At 38.6% G+C, this 20,105-nt stretch overlaps 2 protein-coding genes across 2 annotated transcripts in view; one reads left to right on the top strand and one right to left on the bottom strand.

Annotated features, from left to right (window-relative positions):
* LOC124302446 (uncharacterized) overlaps positions 1–20,105 on the bottom strand; it is a 194,209-nt gene that overhangs the window by 11,803 nt on the left and 162,301 nt on the right. Inside the window, exon 4 of the mRNA XM_046758641.1 lies at positions 3,230–3,302. Within this exon, the coding sequence (XP_046614597.1) occupies positions 3,230–3,302 (73 nt within the window). The remainder of the gene's footprint in view (positions 1–3,229; positions 3,303–20,105) is intronic.
* On the top strand, positions 8,277–13,355 carry LOC124302447 (glucose dehydrogenase [FAD, quinone]-like). Its single transcript, XM_046758642.1, has 7 exons — positions 8,277–8,492; positions 8,768–9,010; positions 9,146–9,274; positions 9,347–9,903; positions 10,021–10,483; positions 10,591–10,961; positions 11,884–13,355. The coding sequence occupies exons 2-7, from the start codon at positions 8,800–8,802 to the stop codon at positions 11,980–11,982; spliced, it is 1,830 nt and encodes a 609-aa protein (XP_046614598.1). The 5' UTR covers positions 8,277–8,492; positions 8,768–8,799; the 3' UTR covers positions 11,983–13,355.

The raw sequence follows: 20,105 nt of genomic DNA, 5'->3' as shown, positions 1-20,105 counted from the left end.
TTTTTCCAGATGTGGGTGGTTTCCCAATTGCAAAAGCAAAGTTGTAGTGTACCCTTGTAATGGCTCATTCTCTCATAACTTTTACAGAAGACCCCCCACCCTGAATTGGCACCACCGTAATTATTAATGGTTTTCTTAACGACCTATTAAGCTATAAAAGTATGATGAATTCTTGAAAATTTTTAAAATACATTTGAAAACTCTTTGTGTTACATCGGAGGTACATCAAGAATGAAACCCGGAGAATAGATTTTTTCTAAAAAAGAAGAAAACCCAGTTATCTGATAAAAATACCGAAAAAAATTTCGGTGACCAGAAATCTACGAAATTTAATTTTTAAGCAAAATAACCTTTACTTGTTTTCGTGAGCTTATTTCTGAACAGTATGTAAGTTAAACAGGAATATAACAAAAGTTGTATAGGCGCTTTTATTATTTGAAGCTTTAGCTTTGACAATGGACACGTTTTATCTTCAACAATTTAAGATCATGTAGCTTATTGCATGAATGCGACCTTTATCTTTTGGAATTTCAATGCTTCAATCAACAATTTTGCGAACTTGAGTAATATTGGATCAATAATTGCTATTGATTTTAGCCCCGTTTATTCACGACTGAGAAAATTGATTGTCAACACTTACACTTATCAACTTTTACGTTGCTCCTAAGGTGCTATGCTTAGCCCGGTAAGCGGTGAAATGAGCGAGAATAAATACTCGGTTGGATACAAACCAATATTTTCTCAGTAGTAGGGATTGGTGGAACATGGTATTCGTCACGATTGTTTTGTACATTTTTTTTTTGATTGTTTTGTGATTGATTTTTTAATACGATTAAAGTGCACCCATGCAATCTTGCTTTCACGATAAACCAGGTATCACCGAGATGCTTGGCAGACTAAATAATGTCAAGCGCTGACGATATCTGCGTGAGTCTTTGCTGTGACACTAAGTGTCCGCTCTCACTCAGCTGTTTGCTGATAAATTTACTACTGTTTTTAAAATTCGGTCCATCACTAAGCGTGTTGAACTCCCAGCCACCCGAATCCACGCCCGCAACATTCGGTACTCCTGGCGATTTTCTATACAGACAAGCAAGAAACTTGCTCACGTTTTGCTTCGGTACACTAATATCAGCTTGAAAGTTTAAATATATAGCTAATATTTTTTCCCAACTAAAACGTAAAAATATGTGATCTTTGCCGCATGCTGAAAATGAACAAAAACAAGCTGTTCCTCAATGAATGACGTGTTAACCATTTTTCCGCTAGAGAGCAAAAGATGGTTTTGCCTACTGATACAGCGAATAGCCTCCATACAGAGGCTCCTTGTAGCACGCGTTTCGCGAATGTATATATAATAAATTAAACAAGTAAATAAAACTCCGGAAAAAGAAATGACTTATACAAATACAGAGAGTGAAGAAGAATATAAAAGAGAAATCTATTATTCTTCTACACAAGATTTAAAATTATTGTGAAATTTAAGTTTGAAAAGATACACCATTGTTTTTTTTTTTTTGGAATCAGCATTTTTGTATTAGTCGGGGAGCTCCTCCAACCTCGTAACTATCTCTCACATTTGTTACCATAATCGTAAATTAATTGAGAAATGCGTCCAATTCCCTAATTTAACATTTTTATTGGGTGAAATATTATGTGTAACTCATGGGCAATAACTATTCTGAGTTCGTGTCATATCTTTACTCACTCAAAATCGGCACTTTTACTCGCTCGTTGCACAATATGCTATTTTCTTATAGGCCAAAAGCTTTTTTTTTACGGTAAAGAAACTGCGTCAACTCACGCGTGAATTCCCCCCTTTTTTTTCTTAATTACTCGGCGCGAAATTCTAGCGAGTTTCTTGATTACAATTATCTGTATTCCCTCAATAAGCAGTCTAACGGCCACAAGTTTTTCCGTATAGTATCATGTTTGTATACCTGTGCATTCAGAACCAATAAGATGCGGCCTTTTGTCGTCCTTTTCATTTCTTTCTTTTTGCGTACGATTTTATCGAATTACCAGACTTGCTGGTATGTTGTTCATCACTACCAGCAAGGTTTCCGTGAAACATCAAAAATTTGGTGGGCAGGTTATTTTTTATAGGGTATATTATGTTTTCACTTCCAAAAACATTTCGATAAAATACATGACTGCTGGTTTGGATTCCCCATTTGTTTTTTTTTTTGTTTTTTTTTAACTGTTTTGTGATTTCATAAACAGATTATTCTTCGCGTGCTCGCTGACAATGAGTAAAGGTTCTTTTTTCTGATCGGTATCTGTTATCTATGTGGCCTTAGATCGTGTTAATTTGGAGCATTGTTAAGAATTGTTTTGTCGCCTTCGAGCGCACTGGATTCTACGATGAAATCATACCATTGTTAGGATAACCATGATTTTGGTATGAAACCAATCCTACCCGTCGAAGTTATCAATTTCTACAAAAAGTAATGAAATTCTTAAAACGAATCGAAGCTGCAAAAATCTTGCTCCGAGTACATCAAAGTGGATTTTATAAATGGTAAGTGAAGAGCCTATGAAATACAATGTAATCAGTCAATAATATTGAATAATTAAATGATATTGCCAGATTAACTCATCTCTAAAACGTCGGAGATAAGAAACTACTTTTACAAACTTCGTATCCTCGTCGAAATTACGCATGCTATGCGGACGAACTTCACACAGGTGTAATAAAATTGAAGTAAGTTTTCCTGGCAAGTGGACAATGAAAAATAATGTAATAATAATTGTTCGGGCAACTGACGTTTACTGATATAAAGATTTATCGTCTTACGATATGTTTCTCTCACTCTTATTCATTCATCGTTGATCAATCCATTGCCGGGACAATGAAGGTGAAAGTGCAGATAATACACTTGTCTCCCGAAAAGTACAATATATTATAGAGAATGTAAAAAAAAAAGAAAGAAAAGAATAAAGAAAGAAAGGAAAATCTCACCGAATCCTCCGTGACGTAAAATTATTGTAGATAATACACGATAGTTAACCAACGATTAGCTCGGCCGTCTGTCCGTTGGATTATAGTAACTCTCCCCCGAGGCGCCGCGGGACGCCCTGATGATAAATGACCGAATGTTTTAGAGTTTTTAACCGCGAACCGCTTACCTGCTTCACGGGCCCTTCGTGGTCGAAGGTCGCTGCCGCAATCTTACCGTAAATCACTGTTAACACTGACGCAAACGCTACAATAAGTAGATACACTTACCGGAATAAGATGTTGAACCCAATTTTGCTTCTTCATCCTGGAAAATCACCCCGGTTCCTTTGCCGTTCCGATTCTGGAGAAAAAAAAGCGAAGATTGCGATAAGAATTATGAGACTCGGAATGTAGGACGTTCGTTATAATACATGAACTGTGGCGAAAGCTCTTTTACAGTAAGAATCAAGCGATACGTATAACGAGTCTCATTTTTGAGAGAAAGTCCCAACGTTGTCGTTCAAGCAATGACATTTTTTTATGCTGTTTTAATTTTTGTCCTTTTTTCTGCTCCCTCGTCTTCCTGCCTCTTTTCTCTTTGCTGGTACATCGTTAACCATTGGCCACCCCACCCTTCTTACCTCCTTGTCCGGGGTATGAGAATCCCAAGCCCAAGCGAGTGTCTAGGGCAAGGGGATTTTTATGTAGATTGGGAAGGCCCCGCGTAATTTCGAGACTCACCGTTGTTTATTGCCAAATCCTTTTAGCCTCGAATGGGGTGTGCCTGGCTACGGATTTTTCGTCGCCGTTTTCGTCGACTCGCACGGACTCTTTCTTGTTAGTGAGCCACTGTGATATTAAAAAAGCTAATTCTTACGAAGCAGGTATTAACATAACGACATTCGCACTTAGTAATTTACAACCTTGAGCAGCTATGATACTATAATGGTACGGCCTTAATCAAAACTAACAACCTTCCCTGTAGACTGCGTCTTTGCAAGTATACTCAATGGTGGATAAAGCCAAGATCAGTCCTGAAAATATAGCTAATATATCTTTTCACGTTCATTAATTCATCGCGTATGGAATACAGAAAAGGGGAAGCGTCACAATATTTAAACGAATTGAATTTATTCGTTATATTGCTGGCTATGAAAAGTTGCGGCAAACTGACTATTCAAATGTGCGTATAGTAGCTGAGCGGATCCATAAGCCCATTATTATTAAATATTATTAAATGTTCGTATTTTAAGATCAATTGTTACAATCAGCCATTATTATTACAGCAAGTCAGGAGCTAGCTTGAATTTTTCTACATTACTTGGTAATTCTATGAAACGAATATCTCAGTCTAAGAAGCTGATTTAAATGCCAAAGTCGAGTAGGAACGGGTGTGCAGCCTCCCACGGATTGGTCTGTTTTTAGGTTATAAGTTACCTCTGATAAATGGTAAATTGTTACGAAGATGAATCCTTTAACTGCTGATAAAGAGCTATTCAAACAAATGTTATTTCTTGTTTATTATTTTTTCTTCAAATCCAACAAACCGATTTTTCCGAAAAAAAAGTACCGGTCAAGAATATATTAGGGACAAAACAGAGTAAAGATAGAGAATCAAATTCCACACGTGTAAAGACATTGACAAATAGTTCCAATATTCGTTATTTTTTTCTGCTGAGGTGCCTAAAAGAGACAACTCTCATAATTTCTTTACACGCGATTCGAACGTATTTTCACAGCAGATTTTTTTTCTTATCTGAGGGAAGAAATAGATCGTAGTCAAAAAATTAGATCACACTTATTCAGTAGTTATCCGAATTTCAACGAATTAAAATAAATGATAATTACATTTTTTTTTTCAAATCCATCATACTCTTGATTTTTTTCGTCAGGACTATGGCCATTTTTCTAGCAGTGGGATGTCTCACAATCAGTACATTTGCTTCGTACGACTTTATGTTGGAGATATTACGAATTTTGAAATACCACACGTTTTCACTATCGTTACTTGTACTTGTTCGATGAACTTAGAAAAAAAAAATTTGTAAAGATACGTTAGAATTGCATGTGAAATAATTACTTCAGCTGCTTCTTTTCCATCACTCATAAAGAAATGACATTGATTGAAATTATTTTTAACGTAGTCACACGTGTGGGATTTGATTTCCAATTTTCCTCTTGGTTTGTCCCAAATACTTTATTAAACCGTATTCTGTTTTGAAACATTGATCTACTGGATCAGGAAAAACAAATAAGAACCAAAAAACAACATTTCATTTGCTAGCTCTTCATCAAGAAAAGTTTTAGAGTTATATTTGGGATTGACTTGATACTTATCAGACATAACTCACAGTTTAAATATCAGACCGATTGACGTGGAGGTCGTTCTTACTCAGCCACGGTCTCTTCTTCTTTGAAGTTCAATCACTTTTGGCGAATTGCAACCATCTTTGTAACTTTGTAAAAAGGTACTTTAAATAATTGTACTTATGTTTTGGAAATATTGGCGTCCTCGTCAGTGAATGCATTCGGTTGAGTTTTAGAACAATGATTCTAGAAATAATGTTCACTGATGTCATTAAGCGTATGCAAAGTTTGAATCTCTCAAGTCATACTTAAGTCTACTGTAAAGTACACTATACTCGTACATATGAATATAGGTTCACTGATCAGATTCAATCAAATATAAGAACCAAAACCTCTTTTTCCAATTTCCTCACAGTTGCAAAGTCGACATTATATGTCATTTCGAATAGTATCGCAGAACTTTAGCCAATATTTGCAACTCGGCTTCCATTCGTAAAAAATAGATGAAATACAATTTACTGTGTCATTCCCACTACTTAACTCCAGAAACTTGAAAAGATGTGGTTCCAAATTGAATAAATCAGAGTTAAAAATAAAATTTGACTGAAAGAAATCTTTTATGGCGTCACCGTTAACGAATACCGAGATCGTCGATCAACGAGTTCGACTTATTTTCTCAAAGACACCGGTATTGTGATTGGTGGGAAGTTGTGGAGAGGTATCCATACGTACATGTACTTAAGGCATACGTTGATCGAAGCCTGGCCGTTATGGCGATCCATCATTCACCGCCCCATGAGTCGCGGACGGATCAGCTGTTCACGGATGCTTACCAACGCTTACGGATAAAGTACCTACATAGTCAACCCGTGACCATCATTAGTCGCAGGATATAAAATACCAAGACTGGTTAGATCTCAGATTTGATTTACTTATTATTTATAAATTCTGGCAATGGTGTGTGTATATAGAATTTTATATGATGAGGTATTAGAACTAAAGAAATTTGGTGCCATATCGTTTGTAATGTTTTTCCATGTACGGGAGAAGGCAGGAAGATGCGGAAGAAAGTAAAAATTATTTATCTTATGTACCAAACTTCCGGAAAATTATCATACCATCAACTGAAACGTTTATCAGCTATTATTAATCAATTTACTAGTCAACAAATGGTTATATATAATAATAATCATTCATCATACTGGAAATATAGCACTTGATATGCTATAGTAAAAATAGTAAGACTTTCTTTGGCTTTCTATCCGTCAACTCGACAATCTCCATCCGTCAAATAAGCCTTGAAAAATTATAAAATACCGCATAACAAGCATTATTTCATGAGTTTATGAACACATAAATTTCATCTGAGCTGTAAAGGTAATAGACGGCCATACGTATCAAAACTTGTCCCGCAATCACGTTCTACATTGATGTTTTCTTGCAGCTCATAATATTGTTCCGAAGACATCGACAAATGTTGATGTAATGTTATTTGCATATAAATATGGCTGGTTATACATATATAGAGAAAAATTATTCGAGAAGATGAGTTTGAAAAAAAATATGTAATACAAAGATGTGACAATCTTAAAAAGAGAATTGGATGGTAACTTGACAAAATTTCTTTTGAACTTGCAATATATTTGATACAAACATATATTATATACTTCTCATCTTTAGCAAAGACAACCTATACTTTAAAGAAGAACAAAAACCAACTTTGGATATTCTGGAAGGATTTTTTTTGTTTGTACTTCTCCACCTCAGTCATCTCCGTCAGAAATGTAAACTATATGTTGTAACGTGTACGATTTTCAAGAGCCTTTATTTGCTCGTATGAATAATCGTGCGTTATTGTGGGTAGTTTTACCGCTTTTAATAAAACTGGCAATTAGTGATTGATCAAAGAAATACGGCCTCCTCTTATAAGTGAAAGTCTGGATCGATCTCGCCGACCCAAAACACCCTGTGCTGTGAGCTAGAAGTTTCGCTTACTCAGGTTTTTGAAGCCAGAGTTGCAATTTTTGAAGATACGGGCTTTTTAAGCCAGTGTTTCCCTATCACTAGTTGCGAACTTGGGGTTTTAAAGCCAGATCCGCTTCCCTCATTCAACCAGATAAGACACCTGACATGCAAATATCTGCTATTAATTTGGAATGCAACGATTACCCTCAGAAAAGAGGTTTTTAAGCCATGACTGTGTGTCAGATTTGAGATATCCCAATATCGTTTTCGGACTCGGAATTTATGAGGACAGAGCCGTTCACTTTAAAGAATCATCCTACGTTGATCGAACGAAATGCAATAGTGCAATTGAAGCTATGATGTTCCCGGTTAAAGAAACAGAGTCATTTAATTTATAATTTCAATGGTCAAATAAAGTAGCGAAGAAGATAAAGAAAATTAATCAACTACTCGATATAATCGTACAAAAATTAATATAAAATAAAGTTTTACAGTATTCCTAGATACTGCTCCTATTTGAATCTAATGCCCCATGCAAAGATGTTGAGTTCAAATTCGGTGAAGACTAAATCTAGCGCTAATCCATCTGAAAAATTTGAATCCAATCTGAAACTTTAAATCTTCCTAACGAACCTAATACCGATCATTGACTCAGCGAAGTGCTTTACTCCCTACTGGCAACACACCCGCGAAGCACCTCTATTTATACCGAATTCGGACTGGTTACGAGCGGTTATGGGATGTCGTTGGTTCCATTCGGCTATCTTCGTTGTCGTTCGTACGTCTTCGGCGTCATGTCACGTTGTCATTGCCTGCGGTCCTAGTGGTCCTCTCGGCGATCGCTTCGGTTTGCGTCGGGTATATTCGGTTTTAGTTGAGGCTGCTCCATCATGTATACGATTCAGTTATCGGCGTGGTAGTATCAGATTGATAGCATTACAATGTTTGTATTATACTCTTGGCCAATAGATATGCCAAGTCGTATAAATGTTTATGAATAACAGTACGCCCCCCGTTATTTCGTAAGTTCCGAGGTATATAAAACGTCGGCACATTCCAATAAGTGACAGTAAAATATTTGATATCCTCATACATTAAAACTCTGAAAGAGTTTTAATAACACAAATTGTGAGAATAGTTTGCAATTCTCGAATCTTAACGTTAAGAGTAATCGCGAGTGGTTGTGGTGGTAAACTTGTTTAGTCTGAAGATTGAAACAGTTGTCCAAAAATACAGTGATTGCCGCGAAAATCTCGTTTGCATGAATATAAGACACAAGGTAATTATGGAAATAAACTAAAATTCACGCAGGTTGTACAAATTATTTATAAATTAAGATTTTAGAGAAAGGGCCAAGCAAGGCATTGAGTTTTACCAGCCAAAAGGCCACATCTGTTGACCATATGAAACTGACAATGATCTGTTTGTTGTTCCATCTTTCAAACACAATTCATTTCACTAGAAACATTTGGTGATACTGCAATTATATTTAGATTTTCGTGCAGTCCGACAATTGTAAATTATACTACTCATTATTATCCTTGCCAACCCTAGTTAACTTTCAACCCGACTCGTCCGCAAGAGAAATGGAGCACAGCCACGTCGCATCGGGAACTTGCAATGTGGGCCAACTAGGACCGAGCTTGACAAGCTTGTGCAATAACGTCACATTATACTATTATTTTATGTCGATTCTTGACGCCTTCATATACAAAAAGCAAAGCATAGCTCAAACGTGCGAGCGCATCACGCCTATCCAAACACCAGATCCCGAGTACGACTTCATCGTAGTCGGTGGTGAGTTACTTTATGAAATAAACGATTTATACTTGGAGGAGAGATTTTGGTATGCATGAACGTTACCGGAGTCAATGAACAAGATGAGGGAAACAAGTACAATTGCAAAATAAACCTCAGTTCTTTTATTTATAGGTGGTGCAACCGGCTCTGTCGTGGCTGCAAGACTGAGTGAAAATCCATCCTGGAAAGTTATCCTTGTTGAGGCTGGCCCTGATGAGCCAGCTGGTGCATCTGTCCCTGGTTTTCACAACACGATGATCCGTAGGTGTACAGGCAAATATAGAAATACTGTCTGAAAAATTTCAAGTAATTCGTGAGAGCTTTGTTTGGTAGAATCACCTATCGATTGGGGATACCAGACAACAAACGAGAGTTACGCCTGTCTTGACTTGAACAACTCCTGTTCGATTGAATCTGCCAAAGTACTAGGTGGAAACATGGTGCACAATGCAATGATGTACCTGCGCGGCAGCCCGTTCATATACGATCAATGGGCTGAAATGGGTAACGAGGGATGGTCATGGAAAGAAGTCTTACCGTTTTTCAAGAAATCCGAGAATAACGGTGACATCGATAGTGTTGGTCGAGAGTATCACGGCACGGATGGGCCACTTTTTGTCGAAAGATTTCCTTACCAACCACCTTTCGTAAATGTACTACTCACTGCAGCCGAAGAAGCAGGTTTTGGCTACAATAACGACCTCAACGGAAAAGATAACCTTGGCTTTGCTGTAATTCAAGGAACGGTTCACAACGGTGCCAGACGCAGCAGCGCCGCTGCGTATCTGCGGCCAATCAGACACCGTAGTAATCTTCACATCACTTTGAACTCCACCTGCACGAGGGTCATAATCGAAAATGGAAAAGCAGTTGGCGTTGAATATTATAAAGTAAATCAAAGATAAGCCATCAAGCTGGGGAATAAAAATTAATTAATGTGACCACGTATGATTTTTTTATTTTAAATGCTATTGACGAATGAACTGATTCCGATGAATTGTACGCAGGACGGCAAATTCCATACGATACGCTCAACCAAGGAAGTCATCATCTCCGCAGGTAATATTCGGTCTCCCCACATTCTACTCCTCTCTGGAGTTGGGCCAGAGGAAGATTTGAAATCGCAGGGAATTGACGTGGTCAAAGATTTAGACGGCGTTGGCAAGAATTTCCATGACCATCTTTCAGTGTCGCTTACATTCACCATCAATGAGCCTGATGTCTACGACAACAACTGGGCCGCTCTTGCTGAATATCTAGGTTTCCGGACTGGACCCTTGTCTAGCATTGGAACAGCTCAGGTGGTGGGTTTTTTACCATCCAAAATCACAACGCCCGACCTTCCAGACATGCAGATAATCTTCGACGGTTATCAGGCCGCTTGCGCGCCTGGTGAAATCGGTGCCCTTCAAAGCGATGGTAACCGCCAAATTCTGCTTTTGGCAGGGTACTATTACCCCAGAAGCAGAGGTATGTCTGAAGCTTTCGATTCAAGCAATATAATTCTCCTACCTATAATTAAGGAATTGAAGACTATATGGAGCCCATCAAGCAACTGCAGTTGTTTTCTTTCACAGGGCAAATCAGTCTGGCTTCAAGTGCTCCACTTGAATATCCTTCTATCTGGGGAAACTATTTAAACAACCCTGCTGACGTTGCTGGTATTGTAAAAGCCATCGAAACTGGTCTGAAGTTTGCTGAAACAACGGCCGCGAAAGCCTATAACATGACCTTGATCACACCACTTGTTGAGGAATGCTCCAAATACACTTTTCCAAGTGCAAATTACTGGGAGTGTGCCGTTCATTACTTGGCACATGGGGCAAATCATAATGCAGGCACCTGCAAAATGGGTCCCCCATCAGACCCACTTGCAGTTGTCGATCCTCGGCTACGAGTTTACGGAATAGAGGGACTACGCGTTGCAGACGCATCCATTATGCCTCAGGTAATTGCCGAAATGATTTAATTCGTGGTGTGATGCGTGAACTTTGTCTTTGCAAAGAAATGATAGGCGAAATAGAAACCTAAATAGTGAACTCTATCTGCTTGTTCTGGATGATAGCACTTTATGCAACAAGTGACGAGAACTAGGGAATGGTGATGAGTCTGCACGCGAGCACAAGTCGGAGGCGAAACGGAGAAAAATGCAGAGCTCGCACTCGAATCTCCATTTCCTGGTTTCGTCACTACTTGCATACAGTATTTTTCATCATGAACGCGTCGAAAACCAGTTTTGGTGCCCGTAACACGTGCCTATAATTGTCTGCAGCGTCAGCTGTGTATCAGAACTAGCCTCACTCAGTTTGCTTCAAGTGCTCATGTGTAGCTGTGCACAGTGCTTTTTAGTGCGCATCTGCAGTGGCGCACATCATTCTATACGACGTAATGCGCGTGCGTAACGGTGCGCGGTGATTTATATAGTGTGGAAAATTAACGTTTTACAACACCTGCTCTGGAAGTTGACTTTTCGAGCGCTGTATGTCATCTCCGAAATACACAATAATCGCATACTTGACTATATATGTTTCATAAACGCACATGTTCGGTTAAGTATCAGATAACTGCACAGATTCCGCCTAAACTATATTACTATAGAAATATAACCACACGAGTACAGTCTGTATTAAACTCACACTATCTTTTTCACTTTACTAGAAACTACTCAAACGCCATCTGATGCCGCTGTAGTAATTTAAGTTTCTAAATTATTATATTCCTCTGAAATTCAACTTCCAGATCAGTTTTTGTAAAAAATATTGTATTCTACGTGTGGGATAAGTAGCATAAATAACTATTACAACTCATGTGTGGCAAGAAGATCATTACATAAGCAGGAGTAACAGTGCATGATATACATGTTTTTATAGGTGCCCACCGCAAATACTCAAGCAACTTGCGTCATGATTGGAGAGCATGCCGCTGACCTCATCAAGAAAGATTGGAAAAGTGAAATCTATTCTTCGTAGGAAACTTGTCCGTAGCGGTACCAAATGTGAAGCAAAAACGAATGAGACCCAATGAAAATAGCTTGATTTAGACATTTTTAAACCAGCCCCACTTCGATCTTAATAAAATCTCTTGCATTTGCCGCAAGTTCACGTTGGAATTGTGCTAAAAAATAAAAATAAACCACGGCAATAACTTTGACGAGAGTGAATGAAATACGAATCTCTCAACTTTGGCTTATTCAATTCGTTAGAAATCTCAATTTTTATATTTGAACAATTATCACAGGCGTAAAATAATTATTGTCGCCGAATTACAAAAGCTGTGCTGCATAACTTCAACGAAATAATTCGACAGAAACACGTTGTTCCTGAGATCTTTACGAATGAAAATTACTATTGCATGTGCTCTGATATTCACTACTTTGGGGACTGGCACACTTTTCTTGCTCACGTTACCGCAATTCTTGTAACTACAACTTCTTACCGTGATAAAATTACCGTAAAAAAAGCCCACCGCCCCTAGATATTGATTATACTCTACAGTTTATTCGGAATTGTTCCATACTTTGCCTTTATCTTATGCAATGTTTCATTTTCTTTATCCGTTTTCGGAAATTTTTTTTATTATCTCTACTTCAAACCGCTTGCGCGCTTTGTCCGTTATCCTTCCTTCACTGTAAAACGAAGTCATCTTATTGATAACCGACGTAAACCGCCTTGTATGCATGCGTCAGAGGGATCTTTTAAATATTTACCAAATATTAAATAAATACCTGAAAATACCGGAAGTTATTTTTTAGGATATAACATCTGACGTGCACATGCATGCAATAAATCACTTATGTAGAGATATTTGTCTTGGGTGGGTAGGCGCATCATAGAATAAGTATAAACAAAAGGCAAGAGAGGATTCTTACGTATACCCGTGGAAAGAGTGGTAGCGGGCATAACTGTCCCACTACCCTGGGCCCAGGGGGTCGAAATGAATGAACAAATAAAAGGCGCAAAACGCTTTTACTTCTTCATTGGTCCGGCTCGACGGAAATTGCGGGGAGTCGATCAGGGAGTTCGTCAAATTTTCCCAAACTTTAGAGGAAACTTGTTTCAATAAGACACTTCAACTTGAAAAAGATCCTTCTAACGAGTCACTTCAGTTTTTGCATGCGATTAGTACAGTTTTTCAAAATTTTCTCCGCATTTGTTCAACAAAGTTAAACCTGTAATTTGGTAGAATTTTGTCTTGCGCTATTTCTTCCAACGTCGCATTCAGTTCTTGCGAAGCTATATTATTTCTTTTAAAACTCGTTCCATTAAAATTTTTATGTTGAACCAAATATTTGAATTAACCTTTTGTTATTGTGGTCCAAACATAATTATTTTAATTCATTGAACATTTTGTTATTGTCTTCTAAACTCTGTCTCCACAACTAATTAATTCGCAACCGATCCTAATTAAGTTCACAAAAAGACATTCTCTAATTTCCCGCCGAACACGCAGAACCGCCCACAGTCTGAATAACCAAAATCAACGAAAGGTAAATGGCACCCTTTTATTACGAAAGGTCTTTTCCTCTCGATAAGCGCCTAACCAAGAGAGAAAAATTCAGTATGCATTTGGAGTAATCGTGCATAATACCATTTTCCTTGCATACAAATTATGTGACGAGTAAACGTTTTCGTACACAACTAAAAGTCAGACCCGTCTCACAACACCTGCAGGCTGTTAAAATATAAAACTGTTGTGCTTGTTTAGCTTGTTTACTTACCGAAGTCTTAACCGCACATGAACAAATATCCACATAATATGAAATATATACGCGGGAAATCTGCGGCGAACAGAAAACTGAAATTGTATACTCTGGCACCTCTACCCAAGAGTATAACTTGCGATCGATGTTGATATTCGCGAGTATACAATCTCCACCTGTGATTGTTATTTGTAACCGGCAAATCAGTTTGCTTTAGAACGACAAGGGCCAAACAGTTTTTGCATCCCGCGAAGTTGTTATCTCTGTAGGAGCTATACGGTCACCCAAAATCGTGCTCCTGGCCCTAAGAGCACCTCGAGTCAAAGTGGGTCAAAATCATTAAGTATCTGCTTGGAGTGGAGGAGAACTTTCATGACTATGTTATGTACTCCGTCGACTTCACCGTTAACGAGCTGGATCGCTCGGATAACAAGTGGGTTATTTGGCGAATTGTACGCCAGGTGATTCGTATGCATATATTTTCCGGTGATAGCAATTACTGTAAGCTCCAGTCGTACTATGTGAACACGATTATTCGAGTGGTCTATATTAAACACGGTTCAATTAGAGCCGATTTGGAATGAACGCCAATGGTATATCAGCCGATCCACTGATTTCACCCTCGACTGATTCCCACGGCTTTAGGTCATTTTGGCACGTCCCAGTCTGTACCAATACTAAATGTGTGGAAGCATCAATGAGGCTTTTCACATATTGGTGGTACACCTTTCCCACCGTTGTCATGGATTCCCAAACGTAGTTGAAAAGTATTGCACCACTTTAAACAAAATAAGAGATAAAAATAATACTTTTTTATGGTACTTTTCACCCGTACCCAAGCCAATTCAATTACTGGAAGTACCGTCAAGCAAAGACCACTATCGATAGAGGAATCCAATTGAAAGCAACCAATTGATTATCAGACGCCTGGGATAAGGCAACCAGCGTACCAGGTGAGAAGTACGCGCCGGAACGAAAAGATCGTTTGCCGAGCTCCAGAGGAGACAACCTACCCACGTGACCATCTAGACCAAGAAATCCCATTACAATCAATTTGCCTGATTGTTGTAAAGTTATTTTGATGCATTTTTTTTTTTTTTTAATCATGCTATATTTTTATCGTACTACTTGCATGTGAATCGATTTGTCATAATTAGGGCAAAACTGACACATCTAAATTACTGAATACACCTGTTTAAGATTTGATCCTTCACTACTGTCAAATTTTCACCATACGAAGTGACTGGGTACTTCACTATCGATAATAAACCTTTGCTTGATCACTTAATATTCCTACACGTATCATTCTTTTATCCGAGCAAACGTCGAGGATTCGGACAAGATTGCTGCACTCTTTCTAGTTGAATTATTATTTGATCCAAGACTATTAACTAATGTGACAAAATCACCTCGTGTGAGATCTGAACAAAATTTAAGCAACTGTTTGAGCTTGCTTAAATCCGATCGCCAGATAGGGAAGAATTTAATCTAATACAGTTTCAATTCATTGGATTCATGAGCTCTGAGAGAATAATTATTTATTTGTCAAGGATAAATTTCAAATTCAAATAATGTTGAGATATTTAACTGATGTCCAATGAAACCTGGTATGAACTAGAAGTTCAAAAGAATTGGAGTCACGGAGTTTAGAATAAAGCAAATTCAGTAAAATTAAGTTAACACGACGCAATATATGAATTTTTAGTCACTATCGTATACAACGAAATTTTGAGGAATATATTAATTTACATTCACTGATGTGCAAGCATGATGAAAATTCGATAACGAGGAAAGTAAGGTGTAAATACCAGCCAATAAAGTTTGACTTCACGTCACCTGATCACGCGCTTTCTAGTGAGGTTCAAATCGGGGTCACTCATTCAGAAGCTGTCTGAAAGTCAGCCAATCCCAAGCAGACTTTCGTAGAAGATAAAGCTACAATACATCAAAAGAATGAAAAGGCGAGTTTACAATTCGCATTGGATTTGCATCGAGATTGATTTCAGTCTCTGGCTCGTGTCAAATGGTTGACAGTGTCGACTGGGGGTTTCCAAAGAGTGACCAGCGTCGTTGTTCTGTAAGCAGTCTTTTATCAACAACGGCACCAATAAACGAATTAAAATTTAAAGATGTTTTGGTAGAGTTGAGTCGGTTACATCTTCATGCCACGACAAATAGACTTAGGAAGTACTTTTGCGTAAGGACTTGGCATTCACTTCGCTTCTAATCGCGTACGTTTTCTTTAGTGGTTGCCGATGGAGTTGGCAAAGACGAGTCCTGTATTCACTTCTATTTGTATGTTTTATCACGTACTTGTAATTTCGGTACATCAAGCTTGGAACAATGATAAAAAAAAGTATCAACGCCTCAGCCATTACAATAAGTTTCGTACACTCAGGTAACCACCCAAATTTCATTCACCATTCAAAAATTTATCGTCGAATCTCAGTAGTAGCAGCTAATTGAATTTTTTATCGGCTCCGATAAATCGGACTTCAGGTACATACATTATTTTTCGTCGACATCACACAACAACGAATGAGCGGCTAAATGTAAATCCGGAGAATCGCTGAGCAATTAATTTTTCGTTAGACCCAGCCTAAGAGAAATCTGCCGTTACAGCCATGCGAAGTAACGAAGCGTCATAAACGACTTTAAGACTGAAACATTTGATACTATTCCTTTATACGAAACAAATGAAATTCATAAGTATTTCCGGCAATATTCTTGCCGAGGGAGGATTCTGAAGGGGACTTCCGGTTGTAAGGTGAGCTAGTGTCCCTAATTACCGTGTCGGTTCATGAATACGATTGCCGTTCTCCGCTGCACGGAAGCTAGCATGGCGTCACTGGTTGTTGCTTGCTCATGAATTTATGTATCTCCATTTTGCAACGTGCACAGAGAAAAGTTTGTAGGATTTCTTCGTCAAATTTTGAAGTGAAAAATGCCATGTAATACCGTGATCGCTGGACATACATGTAATATACTAATTTCTACGATACTGCAAATGAAATATTATGAACTAACGATCACATTTTTACAATGCTGGAATCCCTTCCCACTACACAAACTGCTTCAAGTTTTTCCGAAGTAGGTAATGCTACAAAATTATTAAGGCACTGCCCCACCTACAACATTTTGAAGGAGACTTATTTCTTGTAGGGTAATAATGGCAATTTGGTTTGTATAGAGTGTTACGGGACTATTAACAAACGTGCTACAACTCAACAACGAGTACTTTTATACACCTTGCAAAAAGAACTAGATTATGAAAAACGATGTAAAAGTTTTAGTTCATCGCTCCGTATACGGCGTTTTCGTAAACGACTACATTCCTTATGCGAAAAATATTGTAATACCGTACAGATCGCTGTAACAAGTATTTTTGATACATTGAACTGCAATGTGAAAGAAATGACAATTCTGTAGAGAAATGAGGTATGTAATGTTTGGAAAACAGTGGCTACGGCAATCATCATTTTACTTTACATCGAGTGCGTCACTGACCGTTATTCTTCAGTAGTGGATTTTTTTTTCAGGCCTCATATTCCAGGAAACTACCTCAAAATTTATGCCCTCATTTTTTTAATAATCATTCCGAAGACACGCTATAGAATAAGAAATTAAGCTGTTCACACCTCAAAGTTCAATCGTAGAAAAGAGTACTCAATCAATATATAATCATGATTTGAAAATTCAGGTCACATTCGTAAAGCTGAAGACAAAATTACTCCTAGCATCGATACTCCTGCGATTATTAATGATCATGCCAAGAGTTGCCGCTCTTGTTCTCTTGCATCCATTATTAGAATAAGAGGTTCGGATACCTTGAGCGAGCGTTAGTGAGGTGATGGAAGAAGGAAACCATCCGCGATTTAACATATTAGCGTTAATTAAGGCAATTATGTCCCCGACGTGAGCATGAGAGTGTGTCCGATGCTCGACTCATCCATATTCAGCAGTCACTTCCGTCCACGTTACAACGAGACTTCAGCCTCGTCGTCGTCTATGCGTTGACAGTCATCGTGGGATCTTTTGTACCGCGTGACTTTTCAAGAAATTGAGGACAATGCAACGGTTGTACAACACTGATTAAGAATGCGATTAGCCAAGCCATAAAACTCATCTTTCAAGTACAATTCTTCCCTGTGACACAGTCAGTCGTTTCGTGGATATAAATCCATACTGCGATCAGGAGAAGTTCTGGATAGTTCCCAAATTCAGCTCTGGCGTTGATTGAGGCGTCTGACAATGAGCTCGACAACGGCGAGATGCTAAGATCTCTGAAAGGCAGCAAAAGGTGCAGGATGTACATGTATAGAGGAGGCAACTTCCAGGTGCACACGAGCATAAATAGGAACCGGGAAGGTCTAGCTTTGTGGAATGACCAATGGCAGAAGAGAACACAGCGCGCGCCGTTCGTATCGATCCTTGGAAGAGAGGAGCTCCCGGGTCACCCGCGGGTCGCTCTCTTAGTTTTCTCGCTGTCTCCTAAATCCTGCCGGCAAGATTTATTCAAGCTATGAAAACGCTGCATTTTGTATTATCTTGGCGGTGTCTGCTTTCTGATGGAAATGCAGCCCAGCGGTCTAAGCCTTCTTCTCAAACATCTGCAAGTGCAAACTGACCCTTGAACGTTGTCTCCTCCGTTTCTCTCCACAGGACGCATGCGTCGAACGACAAGGCAAGTCCACCCTACTCTTCGAGAGGAGGGCGAGAGTGTCACCAGAGTGCGTGTCGCGCTATGCTGATGACATTTCTCCGCACATGCGTAGGTCTTCGGCCTATCGGTGGTCACGTTATTAAAATTTCTAAACCAATGACGTTCTGGGAATCGAGTTACGTGGGCTGGACCTCTGAGTACGGGGAGTTGTTATCACTTCCGAGATCGCGATCACCCAAAGGTGATGGCCCAGGCAATTCTGGCAAGTGTCGCCGCTGATTCTTTCCTCTCAATTATCGGGTTAAAGGTTGTTACGAACTTAATTTGTAATATTTTTCCATCGCTTATGGCGATTCTGCGTATATTCATTTTGAAGGATGGAGCAAAAATATTTTAAATTTACGTGAGTTATAGGCAGAAAACAGTTAATTTGATCCAAAAATTCGTTCCATTTTTGAGAACTCCCGCTTGAGCTTAAGAAAACATCGTGAAATGGAAATTTGTCACATTGTGTCAAAGGTCAAGACTTTTTTTTGGAAAGATAAAATGCTCGCTGATTCGACATGAAGCTTATCCGCCTTTATTGAACCTTGCTGATCTTGTATTTTCCTGGTCTGACCTAATGGTGAAAAGATTGAAGGTTATGTGTAATATTTTGAGAAAAAGGATAACAGACGATCCACGTCACGTGCATTTTTTATAGGGTGTTGTGTGTGTCTGGTTGAAGAATCTGATGGGGAACGAGGCTATTGTAGATCTGGGAATCACCTGGTTCATAGCATCGAATGATTTTTAGATAAATGGTACTTGTTATGACGTAAAATATGGTATTTGTTATACCTTAGCCCAGTTCTTGTCCTCATCCTTCGAGAACCGCCTATACGATTACCATGGCGATGAAGAGTACGCGAACAGACTATGGCTCTTGTATCACGGGTAAACAGAATCACCGTCATTAGATATTGTCTGATGTCGGTTAATGGAGTAAATGAGTTTTAAGCTAAAAAAGTAAACGAAAAAAAAGGAAAGTTCCATTAACAGTGGTTTCCCATGGTGGGAATAGAAATTTTTGAAATTCAAGCGACAAAATCTCTCTTTGCGCTTATAACAGAAGGAATAAAAAGATTCGTAAAGTATGCGTTAGCAATACAAATTTTCGATAATTATAAGTAACAAAAACAATTTTTTTAAATTTCGCCGCTGGATTTTGACATTCGTGATTATAAGTGAGCATCTGAAACTCATTTTAATCCGCATTAGTATGCTGGATTTGAGAACAAGTAACGTATAAAAAGTGAGAGTAAATCCAAGTGTTTGGCGATTTGACTTTTCCACGTAACTATCCATTTATGACTGCGGTGTTCGTGTGCAATGAAAAATTGACCCCTTGATAAGATCTAATAGTTTCTCTTCCCAGTCAATTTGTCCTTCTTGACTAGCGTTGCTGCAGAAGTAGTATCGTAATGCATTATACATGCACATGAGACAGTGACAAGCATTAATTATCGTACCAGACAAAGCTCACGGGGTTCTGATTACCCTCGATTTTGCCTCCGTTGTATCTGCCAGCCATCGGATGGCGGAAAACCTGATACAGTTGTAACTAGATAGCTGTTTAAGTGCTCACAAAAGCAGAGGTTGACGTCTCAATTTTTTTTACCCGAGATAGCATTGTTACCAGAGAACTCTGGGACCACGTACGTCGCAAGGAGTTGTTAGAGCTGTTTGGA

This window comes from Neodiprion virginianus, chromosome 4 (assembly GCF_021901495.1).
Source record: "Neodiprion virginianus isolate iyNeoVirg1 chromosome 4, iyNeoVirg1.1, whole genome shotgun sequence".
NCBI classification, from domain to species: domain Eukaryota; kingdom Metazoa; phylum Arthropoda; class Insecta; order Hymenoptera; family Diprionidae; genus Neodiprion; species Neodiprion virginianus.
This window is presented reverse-complemented; position numbering and strand designations above follow the sequence as displayed.